We start from the raw sequence: 12,254 nt of genomic DNA on the forward strand, positions 1-12,254 counted from the left end.
ACTATTTGAGTTTTATGGCGCGTTGAGTTCTATGTGTATGTGTTACAAAGTGGATGAAAGTGAAAGGCCTAAGAGAAAGTGGACTGGGAACGGAGGGGCCGGAGTCCATCTAGTCTCCTTCCGGGGTGACACCGACTCGGAGTCTCACAGCCACTGTGACGCTGAGGCGTCCCGGTGACGACTGGGAGGGGACCTGCCGCTTCCCTGGCTCTCCTGGTGGGGGTGTTGGTGGGAAGGGTCCCCGCAGCCATAGCCAATTCCAGCCCTACGGGAGAAACGCATGTCAGTCCCCAGAGTGCCGTGGGCACGCCCTCCCCTCTCGGCTGTGACTGCCCTGGGTCCCCCTCCAGGACAGCCCCGGTCCGTGGAGTTCCTAAGGACGTGCTACGGGGGCAACTTCCTGGTGCACCAGTCGTTCCTGTACAAGCGGGAGAAGGCCGTGGGCGACAAGGTGTACTGGACCTGCCGGGACCACACGCTGCACGGCTGCCGCAGCCGCGCCATCACCCAGGGCCAGCGGGTGACCGTGATGCGCAACCACTGCCACGCGCCTGACATGGAGGGGCTGAGGGCCCGGCGGCAGCAGGAGAGGGCCATGGCGAAGCAGCAGGGCAGGCCGGGCGGGCCCGGGGGCCAAGCGGACAGGCTGCTCCAAGGCGTGGACAGTCTGTGCTACCGCAGGGGGCCGGGCACCCTCACCCTCACCAGGCCCCGGTCCAGAAAGCGAGCGAAGGTCAAAGACGAGCCTCCGGCCCAGCCCCACGCCCGGGAGGGCTCCCCCGAGGAGGACCAGGACGCAGAGCCCGGTGAGGCCCGAGCCTGCCCTGCCGCCCTCTAGTCCTGCCTCCCGGGGTCCAGGGAGGTGGGGGGAGGTCAGGCCTGCCCAGCCCGGCCCCTGCCTCCTCCTCCTCGGCCCCCTCTGTCCCCTCCCCTGACACGTCTCCCCTGCCCCCAGGAGGCCCCGAGTTCCTGAGGACCCCACTGGGGGGCAGCTTCCTGGTGCACGAGTCGTTCCTGTACAGGCGGGAGAAGGCCGCGGGGCAGAAGGTGTACTGGACCTGCCGCGACCAGGCCCGCATGGGCTGCCGCAGCCGCGCCATCACTCAGGGCCGGCGGGTGACCGTCATGCGTGGCCACTGCCACCCGCCCGACCTGGGGGGCCTGGAGGCCCTGAGGCAGCGGGAGAAACGCGCCAGCCCGTCGCCAAGAGGGAGTCCAGGTACCTGGGGATGGGATGGACGGGGGGCTGGGTCCCGGGAAGCAGGCCTCAGACCCCACGGCCGTTCCCTCTCCACCTCATGTGTGCCACGGGCAGACGTCTTCCTTCCGTCCTTCTGTGAACATTCTAGAAGGAGTTACAGTCCTCGCCTCCCATTCCTCGGCCCACCTAGTTTTGCTTTCAGGGGGATCCCACCCGCCCAGCCCCCCTTTCCAGCCTGACCTGCCCCCAGATCTCAGCAGCTCGGGACACCTCCACACGCCTTCCCTCCTCCTTCCCCTCTGGTTTTTTGCCTGGCGTCTGGACTGTTGTGGTCACCGTGGAACCGCTCCTGGCTGAGATCCGCTGAGATCCTCCCAAAGTGCTGGGATTACAGGCGTGAGCCACCACGCCTGGTTACCCTATTTCTTAAAACGTGTTTCTATTAATTGTTTTCTCAGTCTCCTTGTCAACTGTTAACTTACAGTCAGAGAAATTAAGGATTCAGCTCCAATCCACAGGCCTACGGCTCAGGGCAGGTTTTTGTTTTTATTCTGTTACATAAACCTGTTCGCAGCGGCGCGGGGGAGGCACCCACGCCATTCCCTGCCCACCCTTCCCTGTGCAGCTCCATTCTCTGCGGTGCAGCAGCCGCTGAATCTGCCTGGTTTTCTGTGTGCCCATTGCTGCTTTCTTCCCTCACCTGCGATCAGGTCTGCAGACACCTCGGGGTTTTGCTGATGAAGGCCCTGCCTGCCCCAGCCTGGCCTGGGGGCGCCCATCAGTCTCCCGAGGGTTCCCCCTGCCAGACTCCTGCTCTGGGCTTGCCTTTCTCTTTCTTGGTTGTGTGGTTTGGAGAAGCCCCTCTGGGAGCCAGGGTGTCCCGGCAGGCACGCTCAGACCTCACGCATCCGAAGGTGCCCGTACTCCCCTGGCGCGGGTAGACAGCGTGGCCGTTTGTGGTGCTCCAGGCGGTAGGCAGGTCTGTTCCCGCCCTGCGTGTGGCCGGGCTGGGCTCGAGGCCGCGGGCCTGCTCCCTGGCTGTGCGCTGTGTCCTTCCACGACCTCCCCCGTCGTCGTGTCTCCCTGTTGCTCCTGGGAGCCGGAAGTTGGTCCTGCCGGGATGAGGGATTGTTTACGCGGCACTGAGGCCGCCTAGGTCTGGTCTTCCGGTCCTTCTATTTCATTTTCCAAAGTTTTGCTCTCGAGGTTGACCATCTCCTGCGCAGTCCGCCCAGTCTCAGAGCCGGTGTGCTCCGGGGCCTGGTCTCTGCTTCGGCCTCTGCCCTCAGGGTGCAGCTTCTCCCGGGCGTCCGGCGACCTTCGGCTGCGAGGCGCTGACCGCGGGCTTGGCACGGGGGCTGCAGTAGCGAGTGGCGTTTCCACCGTGGGGCCCCGGGCCTTGCCCGTGGGGGTTTGGGCTGGTCAGTGCCCACAGGAGGCACCTCCTGCCCTGGGCACACGGGCCTGGTCACCGGCTTTCTGGGGCTCGGGCAGGGGACGGGAAGCATTGGCACCGTGGGCGCAGACGCCCACCACTTCCCTGGTGTCGGCACCGGGCCTCCGCCTCGCCGGGCGCGGGCGGCTGCCGTGGCCTCTCCTTGGCTCCCCACGCCAGTAACCCTCACCGCGACGCCTCCTCCCGAAGGACCTCGGGTCCCCGGCTGCCTCCCCCTTGGGTCCTGTCTGCATCCCTGGCCTCGTGGTCTTTGCCTTTTTATTCCTAAATGGACATTTTAATTGCATGTGGAAGGAGGTGGACCCTGCCCCATGGTCACGGGCTCACTTCCTGTGGTCACATGTCCCCACTCCTCCTGGCTGGCTCTGACCCCCCATCCCCACATTCTGCACCCCACAGAGTCCTCCTGCATCCCTGACCGCCCCCAGTCCCCCACTGCTCAGCCCTCGCTGTCTGTCTCTAAGGTGGCTCTGCAGCTGCTTCCCTCGCCTGCTTGGGGACGTTCTCGCGCTAAGGGCTTCTGCGGCCACCGATGTGCTCACGACTCCCCCTCTTCTCCACTCTCCTCTGCGGCCCCTGTGCCCGGGCGGGGAAAGGGAGACCTCTGGGCAGAAGGGCACAGCCAGCCCCCTGGGTCCCCCCCTCAACACGTCCAAGACAAGACGGGCAGGGGTGGGGGACGGAGACGTGGCCCTGCTGCAGCCGCGCTCACTGCCACAGCCTCAGCTGCCTTGTCCCCGAGGCCGTGGGCGCATCCCTCTGACTGCGCAGGCGCGGTGCGCCCTGCACGCTGGCCCCTGTGGGCGCTGAGGACAGCTGAGCGGACATAGCAGCCACCACCCTGCAGGCCTGGGGTGGCGCCAGCCTCTACCTGCAGGGTCCCTGCCCCTCAGGAAAGCACCCCTGGCAGCAGCAGGCCAGCTGGGTGTGGGGTGGCAAGCCTGTGTCCTGGGCTCCTCGGCCACCTCACTGTGGGGAGGGGGTGCAGGCGCAGGGCCGGGACTCGCTCCAGTGGCCATGCTGCTCCTGAACACGGCGCCCCCAAGCCTGGGCTCCAGCCTCCTCCCCTGACACCTCTCCCCTGCCCCCAGGAGGCCCCGAGTTCCTGAGGACCCCGCTGGGGGGCAGCTTCCTGGTGCACGAGTCGTTCCTGTACAGGCGGGAGAAGGCCGCCGGGGACAAGGTGTACTGGACCTGCCGCGACCAGGCCCGCATGGGCTGCCGCAGCCGCGCCATCACCCAGGGCCGGCGGGTGATGGTGATGCGTGGCCACTGCCACCCGCCCGACCTGGGGGGCCTGGAGGCCCTGAGGCAGCGGGAGCAGATCCCCAACCTGGCCCGGTGGGAAGAAGGCCCAGGTGCGTGCAGGGGGGGGGCGGTGGGCGCTGGTCTCCCTGCTACCCGGCAGCCCCCGGGGCCTGAGCCCCCGCGGGCTGCCTGGGGGACGTGCGTGCCATGTGCGTCGGTCTGTCCGCTGGGCTGGGCGCTGAGGGCTCCGTGCAGGCTGAGCTGTCGGGAGACCACTAGAGAGAGGAGCTGGAGGGCTGGGGTGGTGCCCTCAGCAGCTGCAGGACACGCTTGGCACCCCATGGGCCCTGGGCTCACCTCGTCTCCCCTCCCCGTGACCCCCGGCTGCTGCTGCTCTCGCACGCTTCCCCCAGGCCACCCCCAACGCTGCGTGACCTTTTGGTTCAGCCTAAAAGTCAGGGAGTCTGATTGGCGGGTGGGTGGACAAGGAGCTGGGCTGTGCCCCCAGTGCTCGGCCCAGCCTCTGCCCCGGGGAGGTCAGGAGAGGCCTCCAGGAGAGCACGGGGTTCGGGCAGCTGCAGGGCCCTTGGAAAGGGACAGCCAGTCTGCAGTCAGGGCTGTGGCCTGAGCGTTGGCCCCGAGAGGGTCCTGCGGGGGGAAACGGGCATCGCTGCCCCAGGCCCCACTCACGGCGTCACATTCCCCTCAGGAGCCCTCCGGCCCCTGGAGTTCCTGAGGACGTCCCTCGGGGGCAGGTTCCTGGTGCACAACTCGTTCCTCTACAGGAAGGAGAAGGCCGCCGGGGACAAGGTGTACTGGATGTGCCGGGACCAGGGTCGGCTGGGCTGCCGCAGCCGCGCCATCACCCAGGGCCAGCGGGTGATGGTGATGCGCAGCCACTGCCACGCGCCCGACCTGGTGGGCCTGGAGGCCCTGAGGCAGCGGGAGCGGCTGCCCAGCACAGCTCGGCAGGAAGACCCAGGTATTGGGGGGGGGGTGTGAAAGAGCCACGCTGTCCTGTCTCTGCCAGCCGGGGACTGACACCCTCTGCAGAGCCTGCAGCCTCCCCTCCACCAGCTCCTTCCTCTTTAACCCAAAACCACTCCAAACCTGCCCCAGTTCTCTCTCCTTGTATTCTAAGAGGTCTTATCTTTTCGCAGCTGGCAGTCTCTTACATAGACCGCCCCAGGCAGCGTTCGTGGGTGCAAGTGTATGCACACAAACACACAAGGTTTAGCACATGTGTCTCACATTAATTCATGTGAATATTAAAGGCCACATTGTTGGCGGGGCGCGGTGGCTCACGCCTGTAATCTTAGCACTCTGGGAGGCCGAGGCGGGCGGATTGCTCGAGGTCAGGAGTTCGAAACCAGCCTGAGCAAGAGCAAGACCCCGTCTCTACTATAAATAGAAAGAAATTAATTGGCCAACTAATATATAGAGAAAAATTAGCCAGGCATGGTGGCGCATGCCTGTAGTCCCAGCTACTCGGGAGGCTGAGGCAGGAGGATTGCTTGAGCCCAGGAGTTTGAGGTTGCTGTGAGCTAGGCTGACGCCACGGCACTCACTCTAGCCTGGGCAACAAAGCGAGACTCTGTCTCAAAAAAAATAAAGGCCACATTGTTTAAAACATAGAAATGAATTCAAGTTGTATAAAACCACCAAAAGAAAAGGATTGCTGTGAGAAAGCAACTATTTGGCTTAAACAAGAAGTAGAAGTTGTAGGCTGGGTGCGGTGGCTCACGCGTGTAGTCCCAGCCAGGAGGCTGAGGTGGGAGGTTCACTGGAGCCCAGGAGTCTGAGGTTACAGTGATCGAATGACACCACGGCACTCCAGCCTGAGCAACAGAGTGGCTTTGGCCCAGTGAAGGGCATCTCATCTTTGATATCTAGTTTCTTTTGATGATGGGCTGAAGACTGACTCTTAGGATCTCAAGTAACTTGTTTTACTAGGTACAGGTAGTCTGGGTGTTAGAAAACCAGAATTCCAGCCAGGTGTGGTGGCTCACACCTGTAATGCCAGCAACTCAAGAGGATTGCTTGACCCAGTCTCTTAAAAAAAACCAGAAATGACTCGATCTGGTTGTCTTTATCATCAGGGTTTTGAGGTCACCATCAACAAGGTGTGTGTCACTGATTCTGTCAGCTTTTTTTTTGAGACAGAGTCTCACTCTGTTGCCCGGGCTAGAGTGCCGGCATCAGCCTCGCTCACAGCAACCTCCAACTCCTGGGCTCAAGCAATCCTCCTGCCTCAGCCTCCCAAGTGGCTGGGACTACAGCCATGCGCCACCATGCCTGGCTAATTTCTTTCTATTTTTGGTAGAGACAGGTCTCACTCTTGCTCAGGCTGGTCTTAAACTCCTGTCCTCAAGCGACCGTACCCCTTGGCCTCCCAGAGTGCTAGGATTACAGATGTGAGCCACTGCACCTGGCCTCTGTCAGCTTCAACAAGAATAATTAACTCACATTTTCAATTTTTTTCTCAGAAAAGATAAAACTTCTGCCTAAAGTTGAACTGTCCTTCAAGACTTGTTCTCCTGAAAGCCAGCAGACTTACGGGTAATTGTATAGTTATCTCATGCTTTGTCACAGATTAACCCCAAAACTTAATGGCTTCAAACAACAAATATTTACTGTCTCTGTCCGATTTTGTGGGGCAAGATCGTGAGGGGGTTGGGGCTGCGTGGCTCTGACTCACGGTCTCTCGTGAGGTTGAAGAGAAGTCATCCTGGGCTGCCTGAGTGTCCTCAAACGTGGCAGGTGTCTCCCCTGAAGTGACTGATCCCAGGGAGGAGAGCAGAGCGAGGAGGAAGCTGCCAACAGCGGAATCCATATTCTTCTCAAGCACACGTGGACCGTTCCCAGGACAGAACGTGTCTAATCCTTAAAACAAAGACTTAAGAAATTTAAAAGGATTGAAATCTTACAAAGTGTGTTCCTGGAATGAAGTTAGAACTCAGGAAGAAATGGTGGGAAGCTGACAAATACTTGGAAACCAAACAACACACTCCTGAAATGAAAGAAAATGGAGACAAAACAGTGGGGACGCAACGAAAGCACCGCTTAGAGGGAAAGTGAGGACTATTTGTTTATATTAAAAAGGAAGAAAGGTCTCAAATCAATAAAATAGTAGAAAGAGAACAAACTAAGCCTAAGGCCAGCAGAAGGAAGACAATAAAGATTAGAACAGAAATTAATGAAATAGAGAATAGGAAAATAGTAGAGAAAATAAAACCTGATGTTGACTCTTTGAAACAACAAAAACTGTCAAATCTAGCTAGACTGATCCAAAAAATTAGAAGACTCAAGTTACTAGCATCAGGAATGAAACATGAGACATTACTACTACTTACTTTTAAAAAAAAAAGATTATAAGGGAATATTAATATTTGTATGCCAACAAATAACTTAGATGAAATGAGAATATTCCTAGAAAGACATAAGCTACTAAAACTGACTCAAGAAGAAATATTAGAATCTGCATAGCCATACAACAAGAGATCAAATTAATAATCTTAAATTTCCCCACAAAGAAAAGCGCAAGCCCAGAAGTCTCCACCATGAATTCCGTGAAACATTTAAAGAAGAATTAACACCAGTCCTTCACAACCACTTCCCAACTCATATCCTGATACCGAAACCAAGCAAAGGCATCAGTAGAAAAAGAAAACTTACAGACCAGTATCTCTCAGGAAAATCCTCAACAAAATACCAGCAAGCAGAATCTGGCACCCTAAAAAAAGGATTATACACCATGACCCAGTGAGATTTATCTCAGCAATGCAAGGTTGGTTTAACATCCCAAATTCAACTAATGTGACGCACCGTCGGTATGCAGCAGACCTAACATAGCAGGCCTGACAGGTGCCCTTAGGACAGCCTGCTTGCAAGGGTGACCCTTAGCCGGTAGACAGTTCCCTGCACAGACGATACCGCACTGCCCCTGAACGGCATGTGTGACAGCGTTTTGGTCAGTAACAGACTGGATATACTATGGAGGTCCCATAAGATGAAAATTCCTATGGCCTCGTGACCACTGCCCGTCGTGGCTGTCCTGACGTCGCCGAGGTGCAAGGCGTCACTCTCGTGTTAGTGGAGATGCCACCGAAAACAAGCCTGCTGCACTGCCAGTCGTGGGGAAGCAGAGCGCGCACAATATTTGATAGTGATAATAAACAACTGGGTTACTGTAGTTTGTGTATGTGCTAAACTATGCTTTGTATCACTGTTTTAGAGTGTACTCTTTTTACTTATTAAAAAAAAAAAAGTTAACGGTAAATCAGCCCGAGGCAGGTCCTTCAGGTCTTCCAGAAGGAGGCACTGTTGTCACAGGAGATGACAGCTCCCGTGTGTGGCTGCCCCTGAAGACCTTCCGGCAGGACAAGATGTGGGAACCAGCGATGTTGATGATCTTGACCCTGTGTGGGACTAGGCTGATGTGTGTACTTGTGTCTTCAGTCCTTAACAAAAAAGTTTTAAAACAAACATTTTAAAGAAAACAGCTTATAGAATAAGGATATAAAGAAAAAATATTCGTGTGCAGCTGTACAGTGTTTCAAGATGAGTGTTATTACAAGAATCAAACCAATTCCTGTTTCTGAATACTCTCAAAAAAGAAAAAAAAAAGAAAAAAAAAAAAGAATCAAACCAAGAAAAAAATACATCATAAGATAAAAATGGTTACATAGGCCGGGCGCGGTGGCTCACGCCTGTAATCCTAGCACTCTGGGAGGCCGAGGCAGGCAGATTGCTCAAGGTCAGGAGTTCAAAACCAGCCTGAGCAAGAGCGAGACTCCGTCTCTACTATAAATAGAAAGAAATTAATTGGCCAACTAATATATATAGAAAAAATTAGCCGGGCATGGTGGCGCATGCCTGTAGTCCCAGCTATTCGGGAGGCTGAGGCGGGAGGATCGCTTGAGCCCAGGAGTTTGAGGTTGCTGTGAGCTAGGCTGACGCCATGGCACTCACTCTAGCCAACAAAGCGAGACTCTGTCTCAAAAAAAAAAAAAAAGAGGTTACATAAAATGTTAAAGCAAGCTGAAGTTAATATTGAAGAAATAAAATTTTTTGAGCGTAGTGTAGGCTGAGTGCACGGCGCTTACGGTCTACAGTGGCGCACAGGAACACCCAAGGCCTTCACACTCGCTCACCACTCGCTCACCCAGAGCAACTTCCAGCCCCCCGAGCTTCGTTCCCAGTATGTGCCCCATACAGGTACCGTCCTTTATCTTTCATACCATATTTTTACTATACCTTTTCTATGTTTAGCTGTATTTAGATACACACTCACCATCGTGTTACAGTTGCTGATGGTATTCAGAACAGTAACGTGCTGTACGGATTTGTCGCCTAGGAGCAACAGGCCACACCTGGGGGCCTCCAGACCCCCACGTGTGTCACCCCTTAACCGAGTCCAACAGAGCTTCGCAGAACTGTTCTGTAAAGTCTGGATTCAGCCAAAGGCCGCACTCAAGGATCCAGGAGGCCACGTGTGGCCCCAAGGCCTCCATACCATATTGCCTAGGTATGTCGTAGGCTATACCATCCTGGTTTGTCTAAGTACACTCTAATGACATTCATGCAGTGACAAAATCGCCTAATCACACATTTCTCAATCCCTGTCACTGGGTGACGTGTGACTATGTGGAAACACATCCCCACATTCATGGATTGGAAGACCTGAAATTTGCGTGGAAACTCAACCCAGAATCGCCAAAACACTCTTGGAAAAAGCGCAAGGTTGGAGGACTCGCACCTTTCAATTTAAGAACTTGCCACAAAGCTACAGTAATCAAGACGGGGCACCTAAGGATAGACAGGTAGATCAGGAATCGAGAGTCTGGAAGGTGAAACCTCTCATGGTCAGTTGATTTTCAAACACGGGCGCCAGGACAATGGGGAGCGAATTGTCGATAAGTGGCGCTGGGACACCTGGATATCCACATACGAAAGGATGGAGTTGGACCCCTCCCACGCCTTATACAAAAACTAATTGGATTACAGACCTAAACGTAAGAGCTAAAGCTGTAAAAATACAAAAAGATAGGAGTAAATCTTTGTGTCCTTGAATTAGACAAAGCTTTTTATATAGGACACCAAAAGCACAAGCAACCAAAGGATAAGTTGGACTTTATCAAAGTTAAAAACACAGCACCATCAAGAAAGTGAAGAGGCAACCTGCAGAATGAGAACTATTTGCAAATCCTGTCTGATGAGGGGCTTGTATCTAGAACATATAAAGGGTTCTTAGAGCACAGTGGACAACCTAGTTAAACGAGCAAAGGATCTGAATGGCAGTTTTCCAAAGAAGATTTGATCCCTTTGATGAAGTCCAAGATACACAAATGGCCAATAAGTAGAATTAAAGGTGCTCAACATCCTTAGCTTTGGGGAAATGCAAATCCAGGTGACAGTGAGAGACCACTTCACTCCACCGCGGTGGCTATTAAGAAAGACAGACAATATACCCAGTGCTGGCAAGGATGAGGAGAAATCAGAACCCTCGTGTTCTCTGGGTGGGAACGCAAGATGGTGCAGCCACCTTGGAAAACAGTCCAGCAGGTCCTCAAACGGTTACACACAGAGCTAGCCTGTGACCCAGTAATTCCACTCCTAGGTTATACCCAAGAAAACTGAAAACATATATCCTCACTAAAATATATACAAATGTTTGTATCAACATTATTCATAATAGCCAAACCTTGAAACCAACCCAAAACATCTCTGGATAAATAAAACGTGGTCTGTCCATTCAGGGAAGCAGCGTTCGGCCATACAAAGGAATGAAGTGCTGATACTTACGGCGACATTGGATGAGCCTTGAAGACATCGACTGCAGGGAGGGCAGCCGGGCACAAAGAGCAGCAGGATCTGCAGTCCCACCTGTGGGAAGTGTCTGCACCAGGCGCCTCATACAGAGACAGAAAGTAGATTAGCGGTTGCCTCGGGCCGGGGAGGTTGGGGAGTATCAGGGTGATAGTAAAGGGTGTGGGGCATTATTTGGGGACTGGGGAGGTGTTCTGAAGTGACTGCAGTGAGTGACGATTGCAGAGCTCTGGCTGTAGGGAAAATCGCTGAATTGTTTACAGAGGTGAAATTTATGGAATCGATTATAGCTCAGTAAAGCTGTTAAACAACGAAAAGGAAGGAGGTCACAGTGACTTTCGTAACCAGGGTCCACCTCGCTACTGCCTTAGTCTGTCCCTTGGGTGCCAGCCACTGCCCCGGCCCACTCACCAGGGGAGGGGAGCTGGGCGCCCCCATGGGAAGTGAGGAACACAAAGCCCGAGAACAAACCCATCGCGGCCAAAGTGAGAACTTTGCATTTCTTGACCGCCTTGAAAAGGCCGGGGTGGGAGTCCCTGGCGACTTCCGGGGCAGGAGATGGGACTTCTCGGAAGTGTTGGGTGTGTCTCCCCAGAACATGCTAGAGCAGAAAGCAGGGAGTTCCCAGAGCGTTGGTGACGGAGCAACGTCAAGCTTTAAAGGAATTGATACGATGCGCGGGTAAACATGATCTCTCCGATGGTTATCTCTAGGAAGGGTTCCAGCAGTCCTGAACTTTCTCTATTACCTGTTCCCACCGTGTCTGAGCCTATGTAACGGATGTGTTTCTCCCTGACCAGGGCCGTGGAAGACACAAACGCGGACGGCGAGTCCCCGTGAGGCGGGTCTCCTCCCGCGGGCCGAGGACGCCCGAGCCGCCGGCCCTGAGGTTTCGCGTCCACGCAGGCATTGCCCATCCACTTAGATCTTGCTTGAAAAAATTTATTTTCACTCTTCCAAAGCATCAATGGCCTTCACATTTCCTTAAGTCTCCCAGCAGGAATTCTCGGACCGCGTCCTCGTGTTGGCAAAGCATAGTGCCAGGGGCTGGTGCCCGCGGTCACGCCCATGGCGGGACAGGGCAGTGGCCGCTGACGCCTTCCTGACCTCAGAAAGATGTGAAGAAGCATCTTGGGACAAAGATACCTCCTCCCTGTCCTGCTGCTCCAGCCACAATCACCTGTGCATTTTCAGAGCACTCGGCTCTCCCAGGGACTTTCCCACTGGGGGTGACGCTGCTCAGCTCAATAAAGTGAAAAGTGAAACGGCGTCTTAGAGCTAGAGCACGTTTGTTGGAGTTCCCGTGTCTTTGGACCGAGCTGCCCTCCGTGGACTGGTGCGAGCCACGCCTGGTCCTTTCCGGACAGGTGCCTGGTGGGCCTTCCTGGCCTTTGGCCGCCTGCTCCTGGCAAGTGGCTGTCCCCAACAATTAACAGAGCTGGCCGAGCCAGAGGCCTCGGTATCCCCTCTGTTGGACTCCCCGGCCTGTGCCGTTTTCCAACTTAAATTAAACCCTGTAGG

General features: G+C 55.3%; 1 protein-coding gene across 9 annotated transcripts in view; it reads left to right on the top strand.

Moving 5' to 3' along the window:
* Positions 1–12,001, top strand: part of FLYWCH1 (FLYWCH-type zinc finger 1) — a 35,857-nt gene extending 23,856 nt beyond the window's left edge. For 7 of the 9 annotated variants that reach the window (XM_075994997.1, XM_075994998.1, XM_075994994.1 and 4 more), the window contains 6 exons: positions 351–806; positions 956–1,219; positions 3,749–4,015; positions 4,615–4,887; positions 6,392–6,464; positions 11,534–12,001. In XM_075994997.1, coding sequence (XP_075851112.1) covers positions 351–806; positions 956–1,219; positions 3,749–4,015; positions 4,615–4,887; positions 6,392–6,464; positions 11,534–11,573 — 1,373 coding nt within the window. In that variant the 3' untranslated portion in view covers positions 11,574–12,001. Of the gene's footprint in view, positions 1–350; positions 807–955; positions 1,220–3,748; positions 4,016–4,614; positions 4,888–6,391; positions 6,465–11,533 lie in introns of those variants that run through there. The other 2 variants (XM_075995000.1, XM_075995001.1) reach the window with 2 other exon arrangements.
* Positions 12,002–12,254: the final 253 nt, after the last annotated feature.

The sequence above is a fragment of the Microcebus murinus genome, chromosome 19, assembly GCF_040939455.1.
Source record: "Microcebus murinus isolate Inina chromosome 19, M.murinus_Inina_mat1.0, whole genome shotgun sequence".
In the NCBI taxonomy this organism is placed as follows: Eukaryota; Metazoa; Chordata; class Mammalia; order Primates; family Cheirogaleidae; genus Microcebus; species Microcebus murinus.